Source organism: Oncorhynchus gorbuscha, linkage group LG10 (assembly GCF_021184085.1).
Source record: "Oncorhynchus gorbuscha isolate QuinsamMale2020 ecotype Even-year linkage group LG10, OgorEven_v1.0, whole genome shotgun sequence".
Taxonomy (NCBI): Eukaryota; Metazoa; Chordata; class Actinopteri; order Salmoniformes; family Salmonidae; genus Oncorhynchus; species Oncorhynchus gorbuscha.
In genome coordinates this window covers 33,949,359-33,968,698 of record NC_060182.1, presented here as the reverse complement: position 1 = coordinate 33,968,698, position 19,340 = coordinate 33,949,359, and the positions used below count along the sequence as shown (strand labels likewise).

The following is a 19,340-nucleotide window of genomic DNA, read 5'->3' as shown; positions in this document are numbered from 1 at the left end:
TAAATGTAAATTTGCTGTCCCCTCAATAACTCACAGCTATTAATGTCTAAAACACTGGCAACAAAAGTGAGTACACTCCTAAGTGAAAATGTCCAAATAGGGCCCAAAGTGTCAATGATGTGTGTGGCCACCATTTTCCAGCACTGCCTTAAACCCTCTTGGGCATGGAGTTCACCAGAGCTTCACATGTTGCCACTAGAGTCCTCCTCCATGACGACATCACGGAGCTGGTGGATGTTAGACCTTGCACTCATCCACCTTCCATTTGAGGATGCCCCACAGATGCTCAATAGGGTTTAGGTCTGGAGACGTGCTTGGCCAGTCCATCACCTTTACCCTCAGCTTCTTTAGCAAGGCAGTGGTCGTCTTGGAGGCGTGTTTGGTCATCGTGTTGCAATACTGCCCGGCGGACCAGTCTCCGAAGGGAGGGGATCATGCTCTGCTTCAGTATGTCACAGTACATGTTGGCATTCATGGTTCCCTCAATGAATTGTAGCTCCCCAGTCCCGGCAGCACTCATGCAGCCCCTGACCATGACACTCCCACCACCATGCTTGACTGTAGACAAGACACTTGTCTTTGTACTCCTCACCTGGTTGCCGCCACACACGCTTGACACCATCTGATCCAGACTGAGGTCTTCAGTCAACTTGGTGTATGTAAACTTCTGACCCACTGGAATTGTGATAGTGAAAATCTGTCTCAACAATTGTTGGAAAAATGACTTGTCATGCACAAAGTAGATGTCCTGACTGACTTGGCAAAACTATAGTTTGTTAACAAGAAATTTGTGGAGTGGTTGAAAAATGAGTTAGACTCCAACCTATGTAAACTTCAACTGTGTTTGTATTGCCAACAGCATGATTATTCCATTACTGTTGTCATTTTGCCACTTGAGTCAGGACAAAGGACAAAATGGTTTTGCTGCTGACATGATTTTATTACAAAGATACACTGACAAAAGTTACTCACTGTACATACACACGCTTGCATTTTATGACCAAACTTTGTAAAATGAAAACTACATATGTTTGGGGCAAGTTGAGATCAGTGTTTAAGTGGAGGATAAACGCTCTTGCGGTTTACGCAACTTTTTATTTTGCGCAAGCGTTTACCCACCTAATGTGGGAAAAATGCATTGAACGTATAGGGAGAGTTACTTTTCCCCCCACCAATATTTTAACAGTACATCACTAGTTATATGGTAAAAGCGGAGGGTGTCAGTGATCTCCCCCTCCTACGTAATGGCAGATGGAGTCATAGTCCAGGGTGAAGACTTTCTCCTCATATCTGTCCAGCTGCACCATGGCTCTGCTCCTGTCTCGGTCCCTCTGGAGAATACGACCTACCTGGAACACGCCATGTCATTAACTACAGACACTTCAATATTTTACATTTTGTACTGCTTCAATCCAATCAGTAATGAAACAAATCCGCATGGATATTTTACAGGCAAAGTGATAACGATGACCCCATCCACTCACTCACCTGCCCCCTGTGTTCGCCAAGTACAACCATGATGTCCTCAGAGTCAGTCTTTGGCACAATGGTCTCCAGCATCGTCTGTTTCACATCTATGTTATCATGAAGACATAAGGGATTCATTGAAGGAAACCACCAGGGAACACCAGTTAAAAGAATATGGGTTGGAGGTAGAATGTAATTCAGCAGTAAACCTTGAACTCACCATCTAAGAATCTGCCCTCCTCAGTACGACACACACAGATGTTTGGCGACAAGACATCCTCTATTCGCATCTTCAAAAAACAGCATAGGACATTCATTAAACTGGTTCTGAAGATCAACAACATTATTATATTAGAACTGTAGTGGGCTGTAAAGTGTCAACAGGCAATGAATTGTGTACCAGTGCCTCTAGTGTTAATACCTTTGAATTGTAGTATTTTCCCCCTTTGAAGGCTTTATCTACAAAGCGAACTTTCAGGTCCCTCTGGAGCCATGAGGGGGCAGCAGGAGGTAGCTTTGCCTGGGGCTTCTCTCTAAGGAGAGAAGGGAAAAGGTGATAAACAAAAAAAATCCATTTGAAGCAATTATTTAGTCTCAAATCATTTCATTATGTGTTATCAAATTAAATGGTATGAGTAAATAATTGCTTTAGATTGAGAATTTATGAAGGATTACAATAATCCAACATAAACATGAATAATCCAAGTCATTAGTTAACCTCTTGTATTTCATTTTTGACATTTTCTTATGAATCCAACACTTCCAACCTCAGCCCATATTTTCAGGATCCTCTACCTGTCCTGACTAGAATCCCGGTGTTTCCTTTTTCTCTGGTCCTTCCCTCCATCCCTGTCCCTCTCAGAAGATCTACTTTTCTTCCTCTCCTCTTCCTTATTACTCCTCCTCTCTTTCTCCTCCCGTCTCTGCTGCTCCTTCTCTTTCTCCTTCTCTTTGTGGGCCCTGCTGAGGCGACCTGATTGGTAGAAAGATTGTGTTACAATTGCAACGTCACAAACAGTCCAAGGGGGCTCCATTAAACAGTTTCATCACAATGATCAAGCAGTCTCATCTGCATTATTGCTATGGTAGTGCCGATACATATTGACCTATTCAGCAATAACAAATAAGCCACATGAGAGCAGTCCAATTTGCCTGTTCACAAACAACGGTACCAGTGTATATTTGACGGCCATTGCTTATGTGTGAACCTCCCTCCACTCCAGAAATGGGTCCTTCTGATTACTGACAATAAGAGCAGTGACAGCATGGCTGTTTTGGGTTGGAATGGTAAAAGGCCATATGGCTCCTTTTCACACAGAGGCTCAAATGTCACTTAGCTAAAGGAGAGAGAGAGAGCCTGTGGAATCAGCCCAGCTCATCACTCAACAACAGACCAGTCTGCCCTTCGGCTGTTTTTTTCCCCTTGTTCTGGTCTAGAACCTTCCATCCATGTAGTGAGTGGGTGTCTCAGTATTGCCAAGACAACAATATTGGAAATAGTCATGGAAAGAACATTTCCATGACCCTGTATGACATCGGTTTGCTCAACTAAATGATTCCAATATTTTACGGTAAACAGGTTCAATGTCATTTCAGAGAGCAATCACAAAACTGACATGGTGGTAGGAGAGACTTACTGAGGTCTTTGCCGTTTTTGTCATATTCTGTGCGGTCAACCAGTTTCAGTGCATATTGACTGATTGTCACAGTCTTGCTACCAATCGCAAGCTTGACCACTACTCGTGCATTGTCCGGATCAACTCCTTCAATCTGTAACATAGGAATGTTGGGGCAATAGGAGGGGTGTTGCGAGGAGGGGGAGACAAAACAGTCCATCAGTGTGCAAAGGCACAAGTAGAGAGACAGTTACATGTGAGCAAAGTAAAGCCAATTGTCTTGCTCTGAAACAACAACTATATGACGCCTAAGATGGCCTACGAGATAGTGATATGCCACAGTGTTATGTTCTCAGGAGATTGCTGTTGCTTTCTGTCGTTCCAGAGAGTCCAGACAAACAAAGCCAGATATCTCACCTTCCCGTACAGGTCCTTGTGTGCTCCAGACTCCACCAGCACATGGCCCCCAGGCCCCAGGACCAGGGTCTCCTCCTTCCGCTCATCACCTGGCTTGGGAGGCCTCCGGGGCCCGCTGGGCTCCAGGTCCCGTATAGCAGAGCGGTCAGCTCCCAGACCCAGACCCTTCGGCCTCAGCTGATGCTCTATGGGCTTCACATCCCTAGAGCAAGAGAGAGCGAGAGAGAGCGAGAGAGAGAGAGAGAGATATTAGGTGGGAGCAGGGTGAAAGTAGATTCTTCCAGGTACGGGATCCCTCCTGTGTGTGAATGAGCTTTTTAAAATCTACTTTAAAAAAAATTTTTGGGGCTTAATCATTGAATGACATATGGAATCTGTATTCATTTCATAGCATCTCTATGTGCCTAATAGTCAAGATTTGTCCTTTAACTTTTAAAATGTATTAGCCTACCTTTTCATGTGGCATAAACACAACCGGTCATGCATTAATCTGATTGTCAAACAATTACTTCAAAAAGGCTCATGTAGTCTACATGTGCATGTTACTGAAGGACAGTGGTTTTTCAGCCTCATTCAGATATTTTTCTGATTATAATTTCCAACATTTTGTTAGTCAACTTGTCTATAATTAGATAGCCTACATGCAGCTTCTCTTCTGTCATTACTTGATGCTTGTCTAGAATTCTAAATAAAGCCTTGCTCCCCAGAACAATGTCATAAATCGAAAGAATGATCAATGCATCATCAACAATCTAGTTGACATCGGTAAAGTTCTTTCATTCCTGCTTCTCTCACGGAGCGAGGATTTAGGGACAATGGAGATTTCCAAATGATGCCAGTTTGCCGGTTTCAAGGAAATCAAAAGCTTTGAAAACGATCCAACATGTTTCTGATAGTATTTCAGTTCATCTTGGATGCATATTTTATGTGGTTGAAAATGAAACTGTCAGCTTTAAAGTTGCTGAAAGAAATGGCTCGTTTAGGCTACACAACAGGTCCCTAAGCGCATATTTTCATTCTTTCAAGATGCTGAAAGGAATCCTATTTCTCTACTCCTATTCCAGAGACAAAATGTAGATTTGTTCTGTAATTTTACTGCGAGGAACACTTCATTCAGCAGAAGTTAACATTATAATAGGCTACATGTGAGGCCTACAGTCAGTGTCCAGACTTCAGTTCCTATTCCAACTATTAGGCTACTCCCCTCTAAAATAATTCCCGCGTCCATACAGTGCCATTTGATAGGCCTAAAAGTAGAGAGACATCACTTACAAAACACCAAAAAGTGTTATGAATGACATTGACAATTGCCCATTCATTAGGTCTACACAAGTCAATTAGATCATTACCATGCGGTCATGATAAAGTGTAATAGCCTACAGTTTCCATGGAATCTGTGTATTAATGAACGTGATAGGCTCATGTTTTACCGGTATTGCGTACCCCACACTATTTGCTTTGCTGGGACTTCGTACCGGACCGTTCCGGCTTACTGTCAACCCTGGGTGGGAGTGAACTAGGAAGTATAATGGGATGAGGTCGACCCCTATGTCTATGAGTCAATGGGTTTATATTTGCAGCCTAGCAAACAGATGGGCTTGAAGATTAAAAACAACAGTGGCCAACCACAGTAAGATTGCATTACTAAAACTACATTATTTACTGTACTCTGGGGAAAACAGCATAATCATCTTGTCATTACTTATTTTCTGTAATACAAGTCCGATGCCAAAAACCTGATGCAACAAGAGTGGATAATATTGGCATTATATAAAGCAGACATAGCAAACCAGGTATTTTAAAGGCATTAAAAATAACACGGATATTGGGGATGAAGACTGACTATGAGAGAGAATACGCACTGTTTGAAAGTCCGCCCGATGCCCTCTCCGGCCTTCCAGCCCATCCCCTTCAGCATGGCTAACCCGTACACCTCCACGGGAACACTGTCATAGTCTGCCTCTGTGGACTGAAGACACACGTCACATTCTATGTGCAGTCTCAGATAGTGAGAAAAACAGACATCACTCTTTACACACCTACTGGTACAGTCTAATGCGCTGTACATCTGATTGTCACTTGTGTCAGCCTGCCAGATAGTGTTTCTATAGACTGACAGATGCTTGTGCATGTCCGGACTCCATACACAGACAGAAATAGCTGATTCCAATGTTGTTGTTATACAATCCTTTGGCTCTAGGCTGACAGGCTCAGTCAGACCAAGTTGACTGAGGTCACCAACCACATCACAGCAGTGTAGAGACATGCCGCTGTCATTATTGTGGGTGCTGTCTGTCCCAGTGCCATGCTCCTCACTAGCTCCCTTATGGGCTCTGTCTGCTCTAGGGGAAGCTGGGATCACACAATAGTGGGAGAAGCATAGAGGTGGAATGAGCCAGCTCCTCAGCCCCTCCCTAATACAGTACATTCAGAAAGTATTCATACCCCTTGACTTATTCCACATTGTTGTGTTACAGCCTGCATTCAAAATAAATAAAGAATCATTCTCATCTACACACAATAACCCATAATGATAGTGACTTTTAGAAAATGAAATACTGAAATATCTCATTTACATAAGTATTCACACCCCCAGTCAATACTTTGTAGAATTAATTTCCCACAGTCTGGTGGAAAGTAGACTGAATGAGGTTTTCCTCTACGATTTTTTCTGTGCTTAGCTCCCTTAGTTTATTTTTTGTCTTGAAAAACTCCCCAGTCCTTAGTGATTACAAGCATACCCATAACATGATGCAGCCACCACTTATGCTTGAAAATATGTAGAGTGGTACTCAGTAATGTTTTTACATTTTTTATTATTTCACCTTTATTTAACCAGGTAGGCAAGTTGAGAACAAGTTCTCATTTACAATTGCGACCTGGCCAAGATAAAGCAAAGCAGTTCGACATATACAACAACACAGAGTTACACATGGAATAAACTAAACATACAGTCAATAATACAGTAGAAAAATAAGTTTATATTCAGAGTGAGCAAATGAGGTGAGATATGGGAGGTGAAGGCAAAAAAAGGCCATGGTGGCAAAGTAAATACAATATAGTAAGTAAAACACTGAAATGGTTGATGGAAGTGGAAGAATTTGCAAAGTAGAAGTAGTTGGTAGTGGTAGTTGTTTTGGGCTAAATTATAGGATGGGCTATGTATAGTAGTTGGTAGAGGTAGTTGTTTTGGGCTAAATTATAGATGGGCTATGTATAGGTGCAGTAATCTGTGAGCTGTAATCTGTGAGATTTTTGTAGTTTGTTCCAGTCATTGGCAGCAGAGAAATGGAAGGAGAGGTGGCCAAAGGAAGAATTGGTTTTGGGGGTGACCAGAGAGATATACCTGCTGGAGCGCATGCTACAGGTGGGTGCTGCTATAGTGACCAGCGAGCTGAGATAATGGGGGACTTTACCTAAAGGGGTCTTATAGATGACCTGGAGCCAGTGGGTTTGGCGACGAGTATGAAGCGAGGGCCAGCCAACGAGAGCATACAGGTCGCAGTAGTGGGAAGTATATGGGGCTTTGGTGACGAAACGGATGGCACTGTGATAGACTGCATCCAATTTGTTGAGTAGGGTATTGAGGGTATTTTGTAAATTACATCGCCGAAGTCAAGGATTGGTAGGATGGTCAGTTTTACAAGGGTATGTTTGGCAGCATGAGTGAAGGATGCTTTGTTGCGAAATAGGAAGCCAATTCTAGATTTAACTTTGGATTGGAGATGTTTGATGTGAGTCTGGAAGGAGAGTTTACAGTCTAACCAGACACCTAGGTATTTGTAGTTGTCCACATATTCTAAGTCAGAGCCATCCAGAGTAGTGATGTTGGACAGGCGGGCAGGTGCAGGCAGCGATCTTTTGAAGAGCATGCATTTAGTTTTACTTGTATTTAAGAGCAATTGGAGGCCACGGAAGTAGAGTTGTAATGGCATTGAAGTTCGCCTGGAGGGTTGTTAACACAGTGTCCAAAGAAGGGCAAGAAGTATACAGAATGGTGTCGTCTGCGTAGAGATGGATCAGACTCACCAGCAGCAAGAGTGTGAGCAAGAATGTGTTGTATTTGCCCCAAACACAACACTTTGTTTTCAGAACAAAAAGTTAATTGCTTTGCCACATTTTTGGCAGTATTAATTTAGTACCTTTTTGCAAACAGGATGCATGTTTTGGAATAGTTTAATACGCTACAGGCTTCCTTCTTTTCACTGTCAATTAGGTTAGTATTGTGGAGTAACTTCAATGTTGTTGATCCATCCTCAGTTTTCTATCAAATCATTAAAACTCTATAACTGTTTTAAAGTCACCATTGGCCTCATGGTGAAATCCCCGAGTGGTTTCCTTCCTCCCTGGCAAACGTAGTTGGGAAAGATGCCTGTATCATTGTAGTGACTGGGTGTAGTGATGCACCATCCAAAGTGAAATTAATACCTTCACCATGCTCAAAGGGATGTTCAATGTCTGCTTTAAAAATATATATACAGTGGGGGAAAAAAGTATTTAGTCAGCCACCAATTATGCAAGTTCTCCCACTTAAAAAGATGAGAGAGGCCTGTAATTTTCATCATAGGTACACTTCAACTATGACAGACAAAATGAGAAAAGAAAATCCAGAAAATCACATTGTAGGATTTTTAATGAATTTATTTGCAAATTAAGGTGGAAAATAAGTATTTGGTCACCTACAAACAAGCAAGATTTCTGGCTCTCTCAGACCTGTAACTTCTTTAAGAGGCGCCTCTGTCCTCCACTCGTTACCTGTATTAATGGCACCTGTTTGAACTTGTTATCAGTATAAAAATACACCTGTCCACAACCTCCAACAGTCACACTCCAAACTCCACTATGGCCAAGACCAAAGAGCTGTCAAAGGACACCAGAAACAAAATTGTAGACCTGCACCAGTCTGGGAAGACTGAATCTGCAGTAAGTAAGCAGCTTGGTTTGAAGAAATCAACTGTGGGAGCAATTATTAGGAAATGGAAGACATACAAGACCACTGATAATCTCCCTCGATCTGGGGCTCCACGCAAGATCTCACCCCGTGGGGTCAAAATGATCACAAGAACGGTGAGCAAAAATCACAGAACCACACGGGGGGGGCCTAGTGAATGACCTGCAGAGAGCAGGGACCAAAGTAACAAAGCCTACCATCAGTAACACACTACGCCGCCAGGGACTCAAATCCTGCAGTGCCAGACGTGTCCCCCTGCTTAAGCCAGTACATGTCCAGGCCCATCTGATGTTTACTAGAGAGCATTTGGATGATCCAGAAGAAGATTGGGAGAATGTCATATGAAACCAAAATATAACTTTTTGGTAAAAACTCAACTCGTCATGTTTGGAGGACAAAGAATGCTGAGTTGCATCCAAAGAACACCGTACCTACTGTGAAGCATGGGGGTGGAAACATCGTGCTTTGGGGCAGTTTTTCTGCAAAGGGACCAGGACGACTGATCCGTGTAAAGGAAAGAATGAATGGGGCCATGTATCGTGAGATTTTGAGTGAAAACCTTCCATCAGCAAGGGCATTGAAGATGAAACGTGGCTGGGTCTTTCAGCATGACAATGATCCCAAACACACTGCCCGGGCAACGAAGGAGTGGCTTCGTAAGAAGCATTTCAAGGTCCTGGAGTGGCCTAGCCAGTCTCCAGATCTCAACCCCATAGAAAATCTTTGGAGGGAGTTGAAAGTCCGTGTTGCCCAGCAACTGCTCCAAAACATCACTGCTCTAGAGGAGATCTGCATGGAGGAATGTGCCAAAATACCAGCAACAGTGTGTGAAAACCTTGTGAAGACTTACAGAAAACGTTTGACCTCTGTCATTGCCAACAAAGGGTATATAACAAAGTATTGAGATAAACTTTTGTTATTGACCAAATATTTATTTTCTACCATAATTTGCAAATACATTCATTAAAAATCCTACAACGTGATTTTCTGGATTTTTCCCCCTCAGTTAAAGTGTACCTATGATGACAATTACAGGCCTCTCTCATCTTTTTAAGTGGGAGAACTTGCACAATTGGTGGCTGACCAAATACTTTTTTGCCCCACTGTATATATTCCCCATCTACCAAAAGTTGCCCTTTGCAAGGCATTGGAAAACCTTCCTGGTCGAATCTGTGTTTGAAATTCACTGCTTGACTGAGGGACCTTACAGATAATTGTATGTGTGGGGGACAGAGATGAGGAAGTCATTAAAAAAAACTATGTTAAAGAAATATTTTTACACACACACACACACACACACACACACACACACACACACACACACACACACACACACACACACACACACACACACACACACACACACACACACACACACACACACACAACTCATTATGTGACTTGTTAAGCACATGTTTACTCCTGAAGTTATTTAGGCTTTCCATAATAAAGGGGGTTGAATAGTTGACTCAAGACATTTCAGTTTTTAATTACTTAACATTTTTTTTATTCGAAAAGCATAATTGAAATGACATTATGAGGCAGTGTCTGTAGGTCAGTGAAAAAAATCATTTAAATGTAATCAATTTTAAATTCACGCTGTAACATCAAACTGTGGAAAAATGTCATGGGGTATGAATACTTTCTGAAGGCACTTTATCTAGAGTCAAGACAGATGTGAGATGACAGTGATGAGAGGGTGGCGGATGGGTGATGAGGAAGAGATGCACAAAGGAAGATGACTTTTGGTCTCTAGGGAGAGGGAGGGCAAGCCAGTGTCATCTCGTTCGTAAGACGCTGTCAGATTTGAAGTGAGTACGTGTCATGCACACACACACACACACTTCTCTGTTGGCACGGTTCGGTTTGGTGGAAATATCCTGTGGTCAGCACTTTCACACAGTCTCTGGTTTCAGTCCCAGTTAAACTGGTCAGTCCACCTCCATCTGTCATTGCAGACATTCTGTTGATCTGACTTTCACACACTTGTTAATCCATCGCGCGCTCTCATTCACTCATGTTTATCATAACTTTCCATCTCTGTTTTGGAATCAACTTCTCTCTCGTAACCTGACACAACTTTCAGTCGCCCTCTGTTAAAGTTGCCCGTCCTAATTTGACTTCACACATAACATTTGCTGTGAAAATGCATTGAATTTACTTCAGTCTATTGACACAACAAGACCCAAGAACCAGACGGTAACGGATAAGGTTCCTCTGACCCTCGCCCCATACTTACAGATTCTGGTCGCAGGTCCACCTTGATGTGGTCTCCATCCTCAAACCCCTGTGGAGCCTGGTTCTGCATCAGCAGGGGGATGGTGAGGTTGGGGTCTGCTTGGTCCCCATTTTTCCACTGGTCAAGCTGCCTCTGAGATTCTGAAAGAGAGATGTGATATTGAAAGAGTGATTCAAGTATTAAACGGTGGATTCACAACATTAGGATAAGGTGCTAATTGCTGAGTACTACTGAAGTAGTAACTGAAGCTGACACAGACATGCACCTTCAATAATTTCTTTGACAGCCTGTGATTCCACTGAGTCCTGCTCCTGAGAGGGGGGTTGTGTTTTGGCCTTATCCCCTCCTCCATCACCGTGCCCCTGGCCAGCTCTGTTTTCCTGCCTGCTGCACCAGCGATTCCTTTGGATGAGTGGAATGATCAGCTCCTTCGGCTTCTCCACAGGCTTGATACTAAGACAGACAAAGGAGGTAGAAGGAATTTACTAACTAGACAACAATTAGCCTTTGCAAAGCTATGTCCCAATTATCTCTCCTTCCTCCCAAAGGGTGCACTGGTTTGCTTTCCTTCACTGACTTGAAAGGAAATGACTGGTATAAGAGATATCGTGAAAATTCCCACGAGCCCATGGCTCCACCAATCCAGATTTTGGGGAAGTAGTGAGGGATTGTACACATTTCAGGGGAAAGTAGATATTGGGACGCATCCCCAGGCCTTTTCTCAATTAGATTGACCCATTTCAAAAGGAGGACGCAAAGGTAAATCGAGGAGACGCCGCGAGAGGGCAACGTCAATGACTGTTTATATAAAAGGACAAAGCCATCGATCACGTGACACCATTCATTCCTATGTGTAGACTCAATAGTGCATTTGAAGCCAAGGGAGTCGGTTAAGATGGTGTCTAATGTGGTAAATTTATGGAGACATACATTTGAGTTTGAGCTACTCCAGAAAGTAACGTTGCAAGCTAGCTCAGTACTGCCCCCTCTCATTGAGTATCTCAAGATACTGCAGGCTGCCGTTAGATACAAAGTCAATTATCCTTATTACTTTTCCTTATAACTTCTTTAAAATAATTGGTTCAAGGACATACATCTGATGTAATAGAAGCAATTATTGGTACTGTGATTGTCTTCAAGAAATGCATTTATTTACATGAAGATGGACCACGAAGATTGCCATTTTCCCCTTTACTATAACGGGAAATTCTGTTGTCTGCAAACAATGCCTGCAGTACCGAGGTCGACCTTGAACGTTGTGGATTCAATGAGAGGGGGCAGCTGTTCTGGTGAATGTGGACAAAAATGGCTTGTGTAACACATACTGAACATCGTGCAATGTGAATGTGAATGGGCTAAATAACAATGTGATTTAAATGTGTTTTCTAAAGTTGATTATTATAATAATAATAATAAAGGCTATTAACTATTTTCCTTTTTTGATATTGTTAAATAAAATTCTAAGTCTGTTAACATTTCCTAATAACATTTTACAAATTTCGACCATTATTATTTTTTACCATCTTCATTGCGGGACCTCTATTTTGAAGAGAAATCGCAAGGTCACAGCCTTATTCTTTCTATGTCTTGCTTGCTTCTCAGAGGTTCCATCAAGGAGGGGAGGACACTCTTCAGTTAGCCTACTAACGAATTGACACCTACCGGTCTCCATGTCACGGAGGAGAGAGGGTGGAGGAAAAGGGAAAGGCACAGCAAGTTGGAAGTTTACATACACTTGGAGTCATTAAAACTCGTTTTTCAACCACTCCACAAATTTCTTGCCCAACAAACTATAGTTTGGGCAAGTCGGTTAGGACATCTACTTTGTGCATGACAAGTAATTTTTCCAAAAATTGTTAACATACAGATTATTTCACTTACTCACTTTCACCAGTAGGTCAGAAGTTTACATACACTAAGTTAACTGTGCCTTTAAACAGCTTGGGAAATTCCAGAAAATTATGTCATGGCTTTAGAAGCTTCTGAGCTTCTGCTAATTGACATCATTTGAGTCAATTGAGTCAATTGGAGGTGTACATGTGGATGTATTTCAAGGCATACCTTCAAACTCAGTGTCTCTTTGCTTGACATCATTGGAAAATCAAAAGAAATCAGCCAAGACCTCAGAAAAACAATTGTAGGGGGAGGCTTGCAAGCACAAGAACACCATCCCAACCATGAAGCACTGGGGTGGCAGCATCATGTTGTAGGGGTGCTTTGCTACAGGAGGGACTGGTGCACTTCACAAAATAGATGGCATCATCATGAGGTAGGAAAATTATGTGGATATATTGAAGCAACATCTCAAGACATCAGTCAGGAAGTTAAAGCTTGGTCACAAATGGGTCTTCCAAATGGACAATGACCCCAAGCATACTTCCAAAGTTGTGGCAAAAATGGCTTAAGGACAACAAAGTCAAGGTATTGGAGTGGCCATCACAAAGCCCTGACGTCAATCCTATAGAACATTTGTGAACAGAACTGAAAAGGTGTGTGCGAGCAAGGAGGCCTACAAACCTGACTCAGTTACACCACCTCTGTTGGGAGGAATGGGCCAAAATTCACCTAACTTATTGTGGGAAGCTTGTGGAAGGCTACCCGAAACGTTTGACCCAAGTTAAACAATTTAAAGGCAATGCTACCAAATACTAATTGAGTGTAGGTAAACGTCTGACCCACTGGGAATAAAAGCCGAAATAAATAAAAGCCGAAATAAATAATTCTCTACTATTATTCTGACATTTCACATTCTTAAAATAAAGTGGTGATCCTAACTGACCTAAAAAAACAGGGAATTTTTACTGGGATTAAATGTCAGGAATTGTGAAAAACTGAGTTTAAATGTATTTGGCTAAAGTGTATGTAAACTTCCGACTTCCACTGTAGGTGTCCTAGCCTACCTCTTTCTGGTAATACATTCAATGTAGTATTAGCCTTATATTTAACTGATTTGTGATGGGTTAAACATAAGAAGCTTCTAACCTTTGTCTCATGCGCAATACGCAAGCACCTGTACTCTGCTGGCCTCTCCTTAACTCTTGGAGTCTCATACAGGAAAAGCTAGACTCGAATAGCTTAATGGACATTGTTTTTTCACCATTACTTATACCAATAGACTATTGGAAGAGGGAAGCAAGCCCTTTTTTTGCTGAATGTTAAATACAGCAGCCAAGAGACGCTCGACAGCGGTAGGCTTTAGCAGTTATTTATTCAGACCCATAACCATTCAATCTGTGAAGAGAAGTGAAAGTCTTCTACATCTATTTCTAGTCCTATACTCTTCAAGGATGTCATTAGAATGAAGATAAGGACAAGAAAACTTGCTTCATCTAACTGTTGAAAGCGAAGAAGGAAAGAAGCAGCAATAGAGGAAGGTAGGCTAATAACTTTAGGGGAAATATAATGAAAAGGTATATACACAAGTCAGCCTACTAATTATACAGTGCATTCAAAAAGTATTCAGACCCCTTGACTTTTTCCACATTTTGTTACATTACAGCTCTATTCTAAATTGGATTTGTGTTATTTTCCCCCCTCATCAAATCTACACACAACACCCCATAATGACAAAGGAAAAACTGGTTTCATACATTTTTGCAAATTAAAAACTTAAATATCACATTTACATAAGCATTCAGACCCTTTACTCAGTACTTTATTGAAGCACCTTTGGCAGCAATTACAGCCTCGAGTCTTTTGAAGTACGACGCTACAAACTTGGGACACCTGTATTTGGGGAGGCTCTCCCATTCTTCTCTGCAGATCCTCTCAAGCTCTGTCAGGTTGGATGGGGAGCATCGCTGCACAGCTATTTTCAGGCCTCTCCAGAGATATTCGATCGCGTTCAAGTCCAGGCTCTGAATGTCCTTGAGTGGCCCAGCCAGACACTTGTCCCGAAGCCACTCCTGCATTGTTTTGGCTGTGTGCTTAGCATTGTTGTCCTGTTGGAAAGTGAACCTTCACCCCAGTCTGAGGTCCTGAGCGCTCTGGAGCAGGTTTTCATCAAGGATCTCTCTGCTCCTTTCATCTTTCCATCGATTCCAACTAATCTCCCAGTCCCTGCCGCTGAAAAAGCATCCCCACAGCATGATGCTGCCACCACCATACTTCACCGTAGAGATGGTATTGGCCAGACGATAAGCGGTGCCTGGTTTCCTCCAGACGTGACACTTGGCATTCAGGCCAAAGTGTTCAATCTGGGTTTCATCAGACCAGAGAATCTTGTTTCTCATGCTCAGAGTCCTTGAGGTGCCTTTTTGGCCCTGAGGAGTGGCTTCCGTCTGGCCACTCTACCATAAAGGCCTGGTGGAGTGCTGCAGAGATGGTTGTCCTTCTGGAAAGTTCAGAGGAACTCCGGAGCTCTGTCAGAGTGACCATCGGTTTCTTGGTCACCTCCCTGACCAATGATTGCTCAGTGATTGCTCAGTTTGGCCAGGCGGCCAGCTCTAGGAAGAGTCTTGGTGGTTCCAAACTTCTTCCACTTAAGAATGATGGAGGCCACTGCCTTCTTGGGGACCTTCAATGCTGCAGAAATGTTGTGGTACCCTGCCCCAGATCTGCGCCTCGACACAATCCAGTCTCGGAGCTCTATTGACAATTCCTTTGACCTCATGGCTTGGTTTTTGCTCTGACAACTGTGGGACCTTTATATAGACAGGTGTGTGCCATTCCAAATCATGTCCAATTAATTGAATTTACCACAGGTGGACTCCAATCAAGTAGAAACATCTCAAGGATGATCAATGGAAACAGGATGCACCTGAGCTCAATTTCAAGTCTCACAGCAAAGGGTCTGAATATGTCTGTAAATAAGGTATCCGTTTTTATTTTTTAACACATTTGAAAAACTTTTATATTAAAAACTGTTTTTGCTTTATCATGAGGTATTGATGAGGATTTATTTATTAAATCCATTTTAGAATAAGGCTGTAATGTAACAAAATGTGGAAGGGAAGGGGTGTGAATACTTTCCGAACGCACTGTACAAATAGGCCCTATTATATTTAAAAATTAAAATCAAATTCGCAAATACTTGTAACTCGGTAGGCTACACGTGCTGTTCTCTTCTGCTTTTTAACGATGTGTGTAATTCCAGTCCATATGATACAGTACATTAATACAGTTCACACTCAAAGAAATTATTTTGGTTCTAGAATTTGTCAGTTCTATATTTTTTTTTGATGATGAGCACCTCCCTACTCATGTAAAGCATTAAGAGCTTTTGTCCCCAAACCATTACAGTGCAGGAATTGTAAAGAATTTGACCATGTCTTAAGTGTGTGCAGGTGGAGTATTTTTTATTTTATTTTATTTTTTTAACCTTTATTTAACCAGGCAAGTCAGTTAAGTTAAGAACATATTCTTATTTTCAATGACGGCCTGGGAACAGTGGGTTAACTGCCTGTTCAGGGGCAGAACGACAGATTTGTACCTTGTCAGCTCGGGGGTTTGAACTCACAACCTTCCGGTTACTAGTCCAACGCTCTAACCACTAGGCTACGCTGCCGCCCCGTATACAGAAGATTGGAGTGAAGAACATCCACTTTGCAATAGAGTTCATGGAGTGCCCTGTAAGGGTGAAAGAGGTTGAGGAGGCAAAAGTTAGGGCGGTCCATCGGATCTCCAAAGAGCAAGTGAAGTTGAAGAAATGCCCATAGTGAATAGGGCTATTTGTCAACCAAGAGAACTGGGCATGATGTACGTAAAGAAAGTGGATGTTGTGACGTTCAATGCAACTGTGAAACTGCACAGCTCAAGTATAAAGGAACTCAAAGAAATAGGACATCATTGTGGCTGCGGCAGGAAGGTATCTGGGACAGCAGGAAAATATCTGGAGCTTCAGGAATTCACAGAGGAAGATTTACAAAGGTTATTGGCGATGGAAGATGTGCTGTCCTCCTAGGCTCCTACTGTGTAGGGTTTGACATGGATAATTTGTTTTAACAGATGAGGCATAGAGCATGTCGATGAGTGATTTTCAGGTAGACAGTATGAGTTTTTTTAATCCACATTTGTCTTTTAGGATATTTTATTTTCATCCCACACAGTTGGTGGTGACAATACACATTTTTGCGTGTAGTTCACTATATAACCCAAAGAAGAAGAAATGTAGCTATGGATGGACATTGTGGCTATGAGGTGGGGGTAATGGACAGGGAGAAAAGGAGAAAAGTGGAACACATAAGTAAATATGGAATGGGGGAATGCACACGCCTTCTGGAAGATCTGATGAAGGTGAAGACAGTGGACAGAAACAAAAAGGTGGAACATATCTTGACTGAATATGGAGTGGTGGATCACACATACCTTTTGGAAGAGCTACAGAAGGAAATTGAACATGACGAGAGAAGATTAATTAACTGCGGGGGCAGGTGCGGTGAAGACCACCGAGTTTGAGCCTTGTCCCGAGTTGATTCTGGCCCAGGGTGAGTGAGATTTTTGGAGAGAATGGATCATTGCCTTCTGGCAGATCCATATGTGGTGTTAGGTTGGGGAATGTTGGGTGGGTGAAAGTGACTCGAAGTGGAATTTTATGCGTTTATGCTGTCCACTAGGAGCGTGCGCTCTGCACCACGTAACTGGGGACAAGAACTGTGACTTGCTTTCCTCTGGAGCAGGGCGCCGTTGAAAGGAGTGATAACTGGAGTGGCGTTAAGTGTTGATGAGGATCAACTGAAGTTGAAGCTTCCCGGTGTCTGCGACACCTGCCATTTGGTGCGATGCAAACCCGTTGGAGAGCGGTGTGAAACACACAAGACACAGTCTGTACTCTTGAGTTTTGAGGCAGGCTTTACCAGATAAAGTCGAGTTAGGATGTGCCAGTTATCCCGTGAGAGTTTTTGTCCCAAATCCATTACGGTGTTTTAGGTGTCAAGCTTATGGTCATGTGGAAGCAGTGTGTAGGAGGGAAACCTTTAAATGTGAGAGGTGTGCAGGAGGACATGAGACAAAGGAATGTGTATTGGTGGAAAAAAAATTGTGTGTGTAAACTGTACGGGTACCCATGGTGCTGGATATCACAGCTGCTCAGAGAGAGAAAGGCAGGTTCGGGTTGCCAGGATAAGAGTAGTGCAGGAGGTGTTGTATGCTGAGGCAGTGAAGAGAGTAGTATAGAAGAAGACTGGTCCAGGGTGAGGGATCCTAAGAGGATTCCTGTGAGTAGGCAGAGGCCAGTAGAGAGTGATAGGAATAGAATGTGCTTCTGTAAGTTTTTGTTTTTTTTGGCGTTAATGGCCATGGATGTCAATTGTACCGCAGGATTGGAATGTAAAAATCACAGAGAATAGGTACAACATTTTACTGCAGAAAAGTTACATGTTTTGACCAATAGTGTCCCATCCTCCCAGGCTGCTGGCCTTGAGTAGGATCAGATAGGTCCAAATTAGTGGAATTGTGTAGATGTTTTAATGGGTGCAGCCAGGGTTAGTTGGTATGGCAATTTTTTCACAAAGTGTCATGAATTCATACAAGGGAATAGTAGCCAATGCTACTACAGAATAGTAACATGGACCAATATTTGTTTGCGGGCCGCCATAATACCAAAGAAGAAATGTAGCTACCGGCATGTAGCTACAACTCTACCCGCGAAGAGTTTCTTAACAGTAGTCTTTCCTACCGGTGGCTAAATACATAGCTAACTAGCGAATACATAAAAGGGGCAGCAACATGTTTATTCAACATACAGGCTAGTAACGTTATTAGCTGACTACTAGGCAACAATATGTATTAATGCAACTGTATTTAGACACCAACATTAGAAGCTAGCTAACGTTAGCTTACCTTAGCAATTCTTTCCCATCGACTCCGGTTAAATAATCTCGCTCATCTGCGTTGATAGCTTCATCCCGACTAGATTTTAATTTACTTACAGTTTTGCTAAAACCAAAAGATATAGCCCCTGATTTCCTCTCTCCTTGTTGTTGATGTGCATTAGATGTTGATGTATCAACAGGAACGTTCCTGCTGTTTTGCTCCTGTTGAGAGGCCGCCATGTTTGCAAGGCAAATGCTATATGGGATGCTTGGGACGTCCCGACCCTAAACATAACCCTTGCATAACCATTTTACATTTAAACTTGGGATATGGGATATATATTGGGATATGCACGGACCATGTTTTTTGCGATGTATGAGGAGAGAAAATAGAGTTTTGGGTAATGCAGTTTTATGTGGACGGGCAGCGCGATTTGATGGATCAGTTTAGATACCAAGTAGCGGTGCGTGGGTAAAATCACTGGGGTAATTTCGTTGTTTGCTCAATAGTATGTTAATTAATATGTCTTGCAACCGTAATATATAGGCCGAGACAATAATAATAATAAATTCAACCACACCTTTGTTTTCTCACAAAACCGGGTAGCAACCTCTGTCCAGTGAAGTCCACAAAGCATATTGTGACAGATAGGTACATGACCTACAGCATGGTCAAGCAAGTTAATGTTTTGGAAAATTTTGGACCACTAAACAACTATTGATTTAGAACCACAAAGAGTTACCGCAAGTTGCAAAGAAAACAGGAGCTGCCTCCACTATTCCAGCACCATTTCAACTTCAACATCAACAAATCACTTCTGACCGCTTAGTCTAATACAGTGACAACTAAAAGATACCAAAAACAATTTAGTCCAATCAACGTAAGCTAAATATGTGGC

At 42.3% G+C, this 19,340-nt stretch overlaps 1 protein-coding gene across 2 annotated transcripts; it reads right to left on the bottom strand.

Annotated features, from left to right (window-relative positions):
• Positions 1–909: 909 nt before the first annotated feature.
• On the bottom strand, positions 910–18,684 carry LOC124045930 (G-patch domain and KOW motifs-containing protein-like). 2 transcript variants are annotated; one of them, XM_046365751.1, is made up of 11 exons: positions 18,470–18,684; positions 10,956–11,143; positions 10,691–10,830; positions 5,363–5,469; positions 3,501–3,702; positions 3,105–3,237; positions 2,263–2,440; positions 1,889–2,000; positions 1,688–1,757; positions 1,489–1,574; positions 910–1,349 (listed from the first exon to the last, which is right to left on the bottom strand). In XM_046365751.1, the coding sequence occupies exons 1-11, from the start codon at positions 18,679–18,681 to the stop codon at positions 1,221–1,223; spliced, it is 1,557 nt and encodes a 518-aa protein (XP_046221707.1). In that variant the 5' UTR covers positions 18,682–18,684; the 3' UTR covers positions 910–1,220. The 2 variants fall into 2 exon arrangements, with proteins under 2 accessions (XP_046221707.1, XP_046221708.1); XM_046365752.1 differs by having other exon boundaries at positions 910–1,345.
• Positions 18,685–19,340: the final 656 nt, after the last annotated feature.